General features: G+C 34.0%; 1 protein-coding gene across 14 annotated transcripts in view; it reads right to left on the reverse strand.

The window, feature by feature from the left end:
* ZNF644 (zinc finger protein 644) overlaps positions 1–12,933 on the reverse strand; it is a 99,861-nt gene that overhangs the window by 3,432 nt on the left and 83,496 nt on the right. For 12 of the 14 annotated variants that reach the window (XM_087866097.1, XM_045801809.2, XM_045801807.2 and 9 more), the window contains one exon: positions 12,388–12,510. The exons of the other annotated variants lie outside the window; for them this stretch is intronic. In XM_087866097.1, the coding sequence (XP_087722223.1) occupies positions 12,388–12,510 (123 nt within the window). The remainder of the gene's footprint in view (positions 1–12,387; positions 12,511–12,933) is intronic. 14 annotated transcript variants of the gene reach the window in all.

The raw sequence follows: 12,933 nt of genomic DNA on the forward strand, positions 1-12,933 counted from the left end.
AACTGGACATGTTTACTTTGAGATATAGAAATGTTTTCTATTTTAATACAGGAAAAAGATTTTTTCTGACTTTTGATGTTGTATGGACTCAAGAAACTGAGGTCTAAGCTGTTTTATGAATGATCAGATTTAAATTTTAAATGACAATGCCATAAACTTTTGTAGTAATTAATATTTGAAGGTATCATGACTTTGGAAAGTAGGACAACTTTCCCAGCGTATGATCGAGAATCTCTATTACCCAGGATTCTAAGTAAATTTATAGAACCACATGCATTGGGCATCCTTGGAAATGTGTCCATAAAGTAAGGATATTAAAAGCTTGGGATCTCTGGTAATTATACCTAAATACCTTTGTGTCTTAATATCTCCATGATCACTTTTAAATTTCTTATCCCCTGAAATGTCACTTATTTATTTTAGATGGTAAAACATGAATACATTTTACAGGAATAGTATTTTTCTAATACCAACAACCAAACTTCACCCCTTCATTATTGCCCAAACATTTTAGAAAAATCTGCAAAAAAAATGAGTATTTAATATATTATTAATACACACACAAAGGGGACATCCATATGGTATTCTCTACATGAAAAAGATGATTTACACAAAATGTTCCGCTGATTGAAAAAGATGATGTACAAACGTATCTATTACACAAATCTTCTCATTCAACAGTTTTTATTATATCTAAAGGGAAAAGCAGTTTTATTCTGGACTGTACCAGGAAGTCACTAGAACATTAAAAGCAGATCACTAACACATTCAGTTTTAGTATAATGGGGCTTATCAATATTTGCGATAAATAGCCAAAGGTTTAACAAAAGTTGTTTACATTAATAATCTGCCAAATACATAACTTTATACAAAGCCTTTCTTTGTTACAGGATTTTATTTGCACTTATTTGTTAGTGTCAAAAAATAAAAACACACACACTTTTTATCTCTTCCAAAGCATTGTAATCTAACACTGTTTCTATACTTAAAATTTACACTATATATTAGACTGGTTTTTAGAATCTTAATTTTCTTCTCCTTGAGTGTAACTACATTTTAGAAAGGAACAAACTCAGTCATTCAAACCTTCCTAAGGTACCTATTCAGAGGGGCAGAAAATGTCTAAGTGATCAATTTTAACCAGAAGACTGTTAAAAACATCTTTGCAGTTATCTGATTTATAAAGGATCTAATTTGCTACCGGGAGTATTTTACTTATAAGGAGAATAAATAACGCTGTAAGGTTTAGAATATACCTTTCCTTTCAGTAAAACAGCTGTTTGATCAAATAGCAATGAAAGAGAAATACAGTAGACTTATGAACCCTCAAAAAGAACACCATACTGCTATGCTACAAAATACAACAACAGCAGCAACAACAATAGCAACAACAACAAATGCATCTAAAGCACTAAACCAGATCAGTTAAAAGCAAATCAATGGGTAACACAAGAGATACAAATTCGAGTTTGCTTTCTGAGCCTTATTTAGTTTTACACCTAGAAGAAAAAGAATTTACTTTGGGCTCCAACATTATTAAATAAGTCCTTTTGACCTTTCCACCTTTCTGCCCATTACATATAACTGTTTCAATGAATGTCATTTTCTTTTTAGTTCACTACACAAATGACCTCCAAAAATGAGTGTTTACTTTTTAGAAACACCTGAACCTTCAGTGTGGTAAAGAAGCACATCATAACTAAATTAACATTCACCTTCAAAATATTTTTATTTGCAATCATTCTCCCCCACCCATTTAACCGAAAGTTCCATTTCATCTGTTTTGTTCCTAACTGGTTTTTGGCATCTCTGGAGTAAAGTGAAACTTAATACAATGGCCAAATTATACACATCCAAAATAAGAAGTATGGTATAGCTCTACTAGAGAGAAGAAAATTTCTTCTCCACCTAGTTAGCCTGTGGAAGATGGGTAGGCAGCAATAGCAGCTATGAACTCATTCAGGAAGACAGTAGGAATAAAAAAAGATGGAAACAGGTTAAGTCATCATTCCACCACCATTAACACACTGGTGGTGGAGGTAAGTAGTGGCAGTGGAGAGGTGGGAGGAGAATGCATATGTCCCAAGGGGTACACAAATGTAAGATGATAAACTCAATTCTAGTTGCTGTCATTAATCCTTCAAAGTTCGTAACTCCCAATCACATAAAAGACTGTGCAAAGAGCATTTTCTTTCCCTTAGCCCCAACTAAAAAGGGAACATCGCTTTTTGGCGGGGGGGTAGGAATGGGAGGAGAAACATGTTACCTTGTATAAAATAGGGATGGGGGATAGAGGAAGCCAAATTCTTATTTCTTCAGTGTACACTCTTCTCTTTGCATAAAGTGCCTACGAGACAGACTTCATGGGTATATGACTTGTGCAGTCACATAGGATCCCATACTTGGTTCAACACTGTTGTCGTACGCAGTCTTGAAATTCTTAATAGTTTTTTAACACAAGACGTTACATCTTCATTTTGCACTGGATCCTGCAAATTATGTAGCCAGTTCTGGGTCCTGAGTACCTACCACTCTAAATGAGAAAGGCAGCCCTCAGCTCTACCTCTTAATCTCTTGGCTCATAAAAAAAAAATAGCTATTAAGAGAAAAATCGTTAAATCCCACTCTCTATAGCCCATTAAAATGGAAAGGACTTCCCTACTCCCAATACCAATTTTTTGTGTCTAGGTATACTGCCATAATCAAACCAGTCATTATTCCCAAGATACACATAAAGCAGTTTAAGGGGTTTATTGTCATGAAAAGCAATGTTCCCCTTCCAATCAGAATTAAGCATATAGATACACAATTAGCAACCTCAGAAGTATATTTTCACCATTATTTTCTCTTGATATTTTCATTCCAAAATTAGATATTTTTTCAGTATCCTAAGTTACTTTCATCAATTTTTAGAGTTTTCATTCTCAGTGACTAAAAGTAATAACGAACCCAGAATCACAGAGCAATCATGGCAAAGTTAATTAGATCCTGCATGATTTAACACTTTACCTAGAAGAGGATGGAATGCAAAATACTTGAAAAGCAGATCTCCTTTGCTTTAAGTATGAGGTTTCCTGCTTAAAGTATTAGTCTAGAAGAGGCAGGTAGCTTGAGTTTGCCCTAGAAGTTAAGGATTATATTAAGGGTAGGAATAGCCTTCTATCCTTGGTTCAGAGAATGAGTCCAAGCCTTTATTTAAACTTAGGTCTAATTGGGAGAAAAAAAAGGTACATTCAATTTGTAGAAGTTTCTGCTTTTTCAAAGTAGAGGGGATATTTGTAAAAGAATATTCTGAGCAATATTACCCTAAGATGTGAAGAGAAAAGCTAAACGAAAGTATACTTTATCACAGATTTTTATAAACAAAGAAATTGGAAGCAGACCAGTTTTTCCAGCTTGTCAAAAGCTAAAAGCTGGCGCGCCTGGGTGGCACAGCGGTTAAGCGCCTGCCTTCGGCTCAGGGCGTGATCCCGGCGTTACGGGATCGAGCCCCACATCAGGCTCCTCCGCTGTGAGCCTGCTTCTTCCTCTCCCGCTCCTCCTGCTTGTGTTCCCTCTCCCGCTGGCTGTCTCTATCTCTGTCAAATAAATAAAATCTTAAAAAAAAAAAAAAAAAAAAAAGCTAAAAGCTAACAATACCCTGGCTACAAATTGTTTACTGATTAGTTAAGAGTTAATAAGGATAGCAAATGTATTATTTCTCTGTGGTAACAGGCTAGGAAAAAAACATTTAAAATTTCTTAAGATGGGTTGGCCCTGCATGCTGTTTTACTAAAGCAAAATATGCACTTACCAATATCAACCACTTTTCCAAAACTAAGACACACCGAAAACTGGAATAAACATTAAAATACATAACTAGTCTGCTACAAAACACTTTTGTTTATAATTATTTGCATACAATCACTCCCTGACCCCTAAAAAACCTCAGTATTTTCAAAATATCATTTCATATTTAGTAGGAGTAATTAAATGTTCCTGATTATAAAATTGCTTAGGTAAGGAAACCACCTTACTTTAATATTGCCATAAATTATCTTTAATATAGTCATGTTGAAGTTACATAGGGCGCACAATAATTATAATGGTATATCTAAAGGTCACAAATGCACAAATCCCCATTGATCTGATTTTTTTTTAATAATTTTGAAGTGCTTACACATTCCAGCCAAAATCCAAACTATAATCAAAATGGTGTTGACCACGTACCTTCTGCTCTGAGTTAACTACAAGCTAAGGCCACAATTAAATATATGTTCTAAACACTGCACAGCAAAAATTAACCTTATTCCTCAAATTCCAGAAACAACAAAGAAACAGTGAATACTATTTTTCCACTTCTTAGATACATGAGGGATCAACAGTCTCCATCAAGTCATACTCTCACCCTAACCTCTAAAAGAGAAAGTCTGTGTATTGTTTTATTATTTCCATAAAGTCATTTAATGCAGATTACTCACAAGTTAGCTCTGGCCAGAACATGCTTTGTTACTTGGAAGGTCTAACTATATCTTAATACAGATTATAAACAGCATTAAAAAATTCATGTTAGAATAGAAATCACAGCAAACACAAAACATTACAACAAAGGATATAAAGATTTTAGACATGTTACAAAGTCCAAACATAAAAAATCTAGGTTAATACAATTGTTAAAAAGATCAAACAAGATATAAAAAGCAAAACTCAGAAAATTAGTAACAGAACCAACAAGAATGGTAGGAGACTAGTTAAGATTTTTATGAAAAACAAGTGGCTGGTCAAAAAAGATTATCAACCAAATAGAACTCCTAAATTTTATAACTAATGACATCAAAAACAGGCAACATAAAACGTAAGTATTTTGTGCTACAATGGTACAAAACTCTTCGGGGGTTCCACTCTCAACACAAATTTACTGATCCAATAAATTTGCTTTGTTACAGTGAATAACTAGATGACAATGTCTTGCTGGATAAGTAATGAAGCCTACCCTTTGCTCAGGAACACCATGGTAGTAGATTCATTAACTATATTGACTGGTATAACCATCCTCCTGGTAACAAGATTTAAAACCTGAGTCATCTCTATCTCTGTCCTCTTATTCTTCTACCTCTAATTAATATGCCAAGTTCTACTTATTTTACTTCCTTAGTATTACCTGTACATCTATTATCTTTCCTTTATATTCATATTGTTATTGTCCTGGTTCAGTCCTCCTAAAATGTCTCACCTACAATTTCTCCACCTCCCCAGCAAATCCTTTAACTTTTCTCAAATTCTTAAAAAAACAAACAAAATTTCATTTGCTGCTCACTACGAAGTTAATTCTATCATCATAGATTAGCATTCCACATCCTTTACCTGTCCACCTCTACCTCCTACTTCCTTGTATTTTCAATAAACTTCCCACTGTCCCAAGTTGCTCCATCCTACAGATATGTTTCTTCCCTACCCCAGATACCTATTTCCACTTCAATTAGCTATCTTCAGGGTCCAAATCAAATGTTACTTCCAAAAGCCTTGCTGGGTCCTGGTCCAGCTGAAGCACCTTCCTCTTCCTCTGAACTTCCACAGTATTTCATGAGGAGAGGCGTACCTCTCCAATGGCACTTACAATTTGTCTGGTATTACAGTTATGTACTATATGCTTCTACTATAAGATCCAATTTATCTCTGTAGTACTTAGCACAATGCATAAACCAAGCAGGAACTGAAAAAAAAACTGCTTGTTGAATAGATCAGCCAATCAATTTTTAATATTGTGGGCAAACAGCCCATTTCTTGCTGACATAATAAAACACTTAGTATCCATAAAGGTGACTCTTAATTAACAAATGATTAAAGGGTGACTCTTATTTCACAAGGCAGAAATAAGAACAATATCTTAGAAACATTATCATCAAAATGGTTAGGATAAAATCGGGTGTGACACTAGTCTTCGATTACCTGGAAAATTTATTCAATTTGAACAATTTATTGTTGTGCTAATGCTGAATGATGATACATTATTGTGCAGATAAATACATACAGATATGCACTTTTAATGAAGAACAATACTACAGAGATAAGTTATAGCCAAGAAAATACAGAAAGACATCTTTCATTTTATCAGGAATAGCTTTTTAAAATACAAGTCTGACCACATTATTCCCTTATTTTAAAAAATTCTTCCATGATTTCCTAAATTTTTAAGCAAGCATTCAAAGCCTCAACCCCACCTTTCTGGCATTACTGTCTTCCCAAATACCTGCAATTCAATCTTCCAGTACCTCCTGAACTCAAAATTTCATCCTTTTGTGCCTAAACTATGTCCTTCTCTCTACCTAGAATGTTCTACTTCATCTCTTCTTCCTAAAACTACTCATCCTTCAGGTTTAGGGTTTAGCTTAAACTTTTCCATATTAACACACTTGTACTTATCCCACAGAATCATGAGTATGTTTATGCAGCGGAAGTGCAGGGTCTTTGTGGCCTCAGAGCTAGCACTGTCCTGGTACACGATAGAATAACTAAAACTTTTGTTGAATCAATGAAAATTTTGACTACCAGTTTTATTTTTCCCTCTTATTTTAAACATAATGACAAGAAACACAGGAACATGAACTACCCTTACTTTTCCTTTTTCCTTCTTTTTGAGGCTCTATTTAATAATGAGACAAATTGTAAGAGCAACAGGAAAAAAGAACCCAACTTAATTCCCAACTCCCCTCAAAAGGCCTAGACTAAAATAAACACACCTTTAGCTCCTACAACACTTATACTTTACTTCCATTTACTCGTATACTATCTTGCACAGTTCTCTAATTTTGATAGTATTATATGTGTTGCCAATAATGCTTTCCTAAGTTCTTTGATGACAGGGACATATTTCATACTTCTCATGCATCCTCCATATAGCCTAGTCTAGAGTAATTATCAAGGTATCTGCTTTAACTAAAAGCTAGTTTGCTCCTTTAAAGTTTAATCATAATAATAAGGTAAAAATGTTCTGTTTGTACTCTTTCAGGCTGAATGAATCACTATAAAAGCATACAATTTCCTCAAGATGCAATATTATAATAGTGTTTTAAAAGACACTGCAGAGACACTCATGAAAAGACAAATAATTTAATTCATCTTGAGAAGCTTTCACAATACTACTCTTTCTTTCCACCACAGGAGAAAAGTGCTCCTATAGCACTTTCCACAATGTAAGAATTACTTTTCTGGTGGCTTATCCACGCGCTCAGCACCTGGTACTGTGTTACGCATTCATTAGCGCTTGTTGTTGCAGGCCTCTATGGCCAATTATATCATTAAAGCTGAAAACAGGCAAAAGACCCTATTAAATAATAACACACAATCTACTATTCCATTTAAAATTAGATGGTATGAAAAATAAAACACTGACTTTCCTAAAAAAGGAAAGCAGATATATTGCACTGGTGGTATTGACTGAAAGACTCTCTAATACCAATTTTTAAGTTCTCTTTATCTCATTGGAAGTTATTTATTAATTATGATGGTGGTGAGTCTGCTGGTGTAGAATACCAATAATCCTGCTTTACTTCTAAGAAATGTTGTCATGGAAGTGTTCTGAAGGTAATGAAATGAAGCCCTTCCCCCAAATATATTTGCATATAAAAATGTTTTTGGGGGCACCTGGGTGGCTGAGTCAGTTAAGCTTCCCACTCTTGATTTCGGCTCTGGTCATGATCTCAGGTTTGTGAGATCAATCCCTGTGTTGGGCTCTACGCTTGTCGTGTGGAGTATGCTTCAGATTCTCTCTCTCCCTTTCCCTCTGCCCCACCCCTTCTTAAAAAAAAAAAAAAAAAGCTTTTCTTGCATTAATTTTAAGTAACTAGAAATCTCCAATTTATTTTAAATATTGGAGGCCAGCATTTTATTAAAAAAATATGATCTACAGATAAACATTTGAATACAATGAGTAAAGAAAATTTACTTGCTGCCAGAGAGGAAGTACTATGATTTCTGAAACATTACTATTGTTAATTCTGGTCAGTATTAGTCCTTAAGAGAAAAAGTCACTTAAGGGGAGTGTTTTCAATCTGTGGGTACTAACTTCTTAGTAGGTAGTAAATCGATTTACTGGGTTATGACTAACATTATTTTTAATGAAAAAGAATAAAATAGAAATATTAGAGTACATCACATTCAATTCAGGTGAGTAATGAGCAAACAAAAGTGAGTTTGTGTATTAATGTGAGTTTGTATACAGGTCAAGATGTAAAATGGAGCTCCAATAAAAATGCTGAACACCACTGCTACTCTTTCTTCTTTCCAAGAGAAAACATGGCTCTGTACCGCAGGGAAGCATAGTGCAAACATGCATTCATCTGACTGATGTATTTCCTTTCACAACAACCTACTCAGACCTTAATTATTTCCTTTTCTTTACCTGCTGGAATTCACTCTTATTTTGACCTCAGAATATTTTTCTTTTTCAGTTCCTTACTGCAGATTAAGTTAATAGAATATACTCTGCCTTAAATAATTTTAAATATTTTAGAAACTTTAATAACCAAGGTGACCATATAATTTATTGTCCAATACAGGACACTTATGAAAGAGGCACTTTTCTATTACTCGGTTGGGACAACAGGGCTACCCAGTGTGTACACTCTATTAATAACTTGGTAATGCTGTGTTTTTAATACTGCCAGTATAAAAAGGGTATCATATAATTTAAATATTAAACATAAAAAAGTCAATAGTAAAATTAAAAGTCCAAAAGCATTTAATATGAACTACATAAGATTTCTGATTTTTAATGAAAATTATATAATGTTCTCATTAGATTGTATAAAGAATTAATCAGGAAAAAATTTGTGTGAGCAGTTAATCTAAAGAGAACAAAACCTGAAAAAGAAGTCCACCAATAGTGTGGTCTATGTTAACTGTAATAAATTCCTATTTAGAAGTATGCCTTGAATTTACGATATATGATATAAAGTAAACCTTTGGCACTAGTCTCTTTAGAAAAAAAATGCATTTTTAAAAAAGGTAAAAAAACAAACAAAACACTTCATAAATTATTATCCACAACGGAAGGCACATGGAAATTATTAAACAATTATTTGAACCTGCCCAATGGATTATAAATTGGGTCAGTTCTGGGCAAAATGAAGTCTATTCTTTTTTGACAATTTAACTCTGTCCCAAGTATGGCTACCCTTCCAGGTTATTAATTCCAAGCTTTCCTACTTCATTATTCATCATGTCCTTTCACTAAAATAATGAAGCATATTAGATTTTAATTTATATTTGTGACCACATAAATTAGTTTTGATGTTACAAATTCTGGTATTTTAAGCATTTTCTAACTCTTACCAAAAAAAAAAAAAAAAAGATTTCTTAGGGCTCCTGATTCCTAGTTCTGTGTTCTTTCTACTTCATTTTTATTTTGTCATCTCCACTTTCTCAGCTTCCTGACAGAGGGAGAAGGGTCTATAGATGATAACCTTCAAGGGATATAAAACCTATATATAGAAAACTTTTTATCTGTGGATGAATAAGTGCATGTTTCTGGTATGGGGCCCACAGCTTTCATAAAATTCTCAAAGAGGTCAAAGACCCAAAAAAGACTGAGAACTATCACATTAGAATTATGTGAGTCATCAAGTAAATAGTTATTTAGGGAAGCAGAGAAGCATTCTTTTTGGTCTACTGAGGCTAGCTAGAATATTTACCTCCCTCAAAAGACTGTTAATTCCCACAGAAGAGGCCAGGAGCTGGTGTCTTCTAAGAGAAGGCTTGGGGGTTTATTCTATCCTAGGTAGCCATGCAGACTTTTAGCATTTACTCTAGGGATACCTAAGCTTCTTCTTCAAGAGGAGGCCACATAAATAAAATCCACATTAATGAAGACTACTTGAATTGGGTACCAGACATTCTTATGGAGGCTTTAGTCCTACCTATTTTCCCCTTATATTGTTCCAGTTTTGTGATCTACTTCAATTAAGATAAGGTTTTTTAAAAACGATTTTTTATTTCTTTCATCAAAACAGCATCTATATATTCTTGAAAAATAATTCTTGTTACTCATACACATTGATGACTCCCTTATAATAATCCAGTGGAACCCTCCAGAAACTACAGGTTGGGACCACTGACTTACACCACTGAAACTGATATGGGGGAAGAAAATAGGCAACTGGAGTTTATAAATATAATACAAAATGTTCCATTTGGAAAATGAAAAATATTAATAAAGCTGATAAAAAAAACCTTTATAGTTGGCATAAGTAAGCAGCAAAGACATCTTCTGTGTAGCTCTACTGGTCAAAAAGTTTCAAAAACCAGGGGAGAAGTTTCAGAATTTCTAAGAAAAAGGTGCATGAATTTTTTATTTTTCTTAAAAGTGGGTATGGGCTGTGGAAAACACCACCTTAGACTTTCTTCAGCTTTTCATTTCCCTTCTCTTTGCCTTAGGACTGCCAAACACACAACTTATATTTTCTAACACTTCTGACATTTCGGTTAGTATCGAAGGTATTTAAAAAGTAATACCCTCTTTTTTTTTTAATGCCGTAAGATATGTATCCCCATTCATCCTATATTACTTTTTTCTTTAATAATGACATTTTTTAGATAATAAAGTATTCATTAGAATGCACCCTTGGTCAGTGGAGGGTTACTAACGATCAGTTATTTTTAAATAATTAATCCTATGTTTTGAAAGATTTTCAGATGAAGCAAAACCATTTTTTAATGGCCTACAAAATCGGTACTGGAGAGATGTGCCTCATTGAGTATTTGCAATTATCTGTCTGATATGTCAGACTGAAATATTTTTTAAAGTCCTCTAAAATCTAATCCAGGCCTCTTTCTTGGGTCCCTGTTCTTTGTAAGACTCTTATTTATTCAGTCTTCACCAGAATGCTCCCCAACTTAAAGTGAACTTCATTTTAGGATTTCCAATTGCTTGTGTTCTGTATGTGGCAGAAAATAGTGATTACAAACATAGGTCTAGGATAAGACAGGCTTATTTTTCAACTTTGCTATTAATAACTACAGAAGTTTGGGTAACTTGATTAAGTTCTCTAAGCCCCAGTGTCCTGTGAAATTGAGAGATTTATTGTACCTATAACTTATACAGTGGTTGTGAAGTTAAATGATATGCACAGCACAGTGCCTGACACAGTGTTTAATAAAAGTTAGTGATTATGATAACAATGATGAATTTCTGTTTCTATATTCTTTTATTTTCACTGTCTCCCTGATTATAATGTCAGCAATCACCTTCCAAGCCTGAAGAAGGTAGGAATAACAACATAAAAACTAAACCTCGCAGTAAGAGGTTACTAATTCAGTAAAGTAAAACTCACTCTATTCTTTTAATACAGTCAACGGTCATCCCTGGTCATTTGTGTATCAAGTCAAAGGATAAAGCAAAGAAGCAGAAGAAAGAAAGACATTAGTATGAATACAAGTGTTTCTTTGGTAGCAAGAACATATTGGATGTAAGCCATAGGAAGACATGAGGAAGAACAAAAAAGTTGGGAAAACAACAACTAGAAGAAAGCAGAAGGCAGTGATCTAAAAGAGCAAGAGAAATAAAAAGATTGGAAGGAGAATTTTAGGCAAAAGGATTTATGTGGATAGATTTAGAAAAGAGGGTATACTTTAAGACGTGAGAGAAATGGGATTTGCTAAAGCAGGGTAGCTTGAAAGGCTACAAATGAAAAGAGCAAGGCATTTAGTAGGGGTAAGAAGCAGTATTACATGTGAGTAAACTAAAAAATTTTTCACAGGCTAGCAATATGAAGAGGTATCTGCAAGGCTGGGCTAACCAACCAAAAATAACACAGAAATGTGCATGCTAACATTTATGTGCTTGGCTGTATTTATTAATCCTAAACATAGTTTAGGAGCATTAAAAGAAAAATCTATTCAGTTGTCAACATGGGCCATTATTAAGGCTTGTCCCTTTAAAGATCTAATATATAAACTAATGAAAATTCCTTAGTTTTGCTTAGTTTTCTAATCAAGCTACATATTTAAAATTTCACAATAATTTCCTTTCCTAATAAAGCACTTCCTTAAGCTAGAACTACAATCTTTTTTTACCAAAGAGAGGTGCCTTACTGGAATCCACTAACAAAAATAAATTTAAGAATCAAAAATAGTATAATTTAAAAATCAATGGGAATTATGTAGACTCAAAAGTTCCACACCTCTATTGGTTTTTTTCCCCCAAATCAAGTCAGTAAGAGCCAAATGAAAAAGAATAACTTGCTTAAAATTATATCTAACAGTTTACAAGTTGCTGAAATTTAATGTATATTCAGTCTCAACTGTGCTTACCAAAGAAAGCTATAAATATCATCTGAACTAGCACCAGTCTGGTGAGAAAAAAAGTGTACTGTACCAAGCAGACTTGCTGTGTTATCTGTTCAAACATACCTGTACCAGTCAAAAGTCCAGCACTCTTCTTTCGTGCATAAGCGCGTAAGTGGTTGGACAGGCTAACAGCACTTGTAAACGTCGTATTGCAATGCACACATGTTCTAAGCTTCACAGGCATACCTATCATTCAAAAGAAAACTATAATCCAGTTCTCACTTCAAAAAGTGAAATTTTCTTAGCTAAAAGCGTGAAGAAAAGTACCACAATAAGGATGGTTTAAAAAACGTTCATTGAATTAGCTTAACTTAAAATAAGGAGGGGGAATTAAGTTAACTATTATTAGTTTGTTGTTAGTATTTAGAGCCAACCCATGCTCTTTGGAAATGTGGAAGACGAGTGCCTTGAACCTCTGAGCTCCTCTGGATTTAACACCTATTATCACTTTCTTGCAGATTTCTGTGTTACGCAGATCATTTCCTAAACCTAAAATACAATCCTGTGGTTTGAAGAGCACAGTTCAGTTGAGAAGTTTCAATGCTTACAACATTACCAATAAAAAGAATTAAAAAGTCTAGTTGACAAAGTGGTAATTAAAGTGTTTTA

This window comes from Ursus americanus, chromosome 12 (assembly GCF_024610735.1).
Source record: "Ursus americanus isolate L20-20 chromosome 12, mUrsAme1.1.p, whole genome shotgun sequence".
NCBI classification, from domain to species: Eukaryota; Metazoa; Chordata; class Mammalia; order Carnivora; family Ursidae; genus Ursus; species Ursus americanus.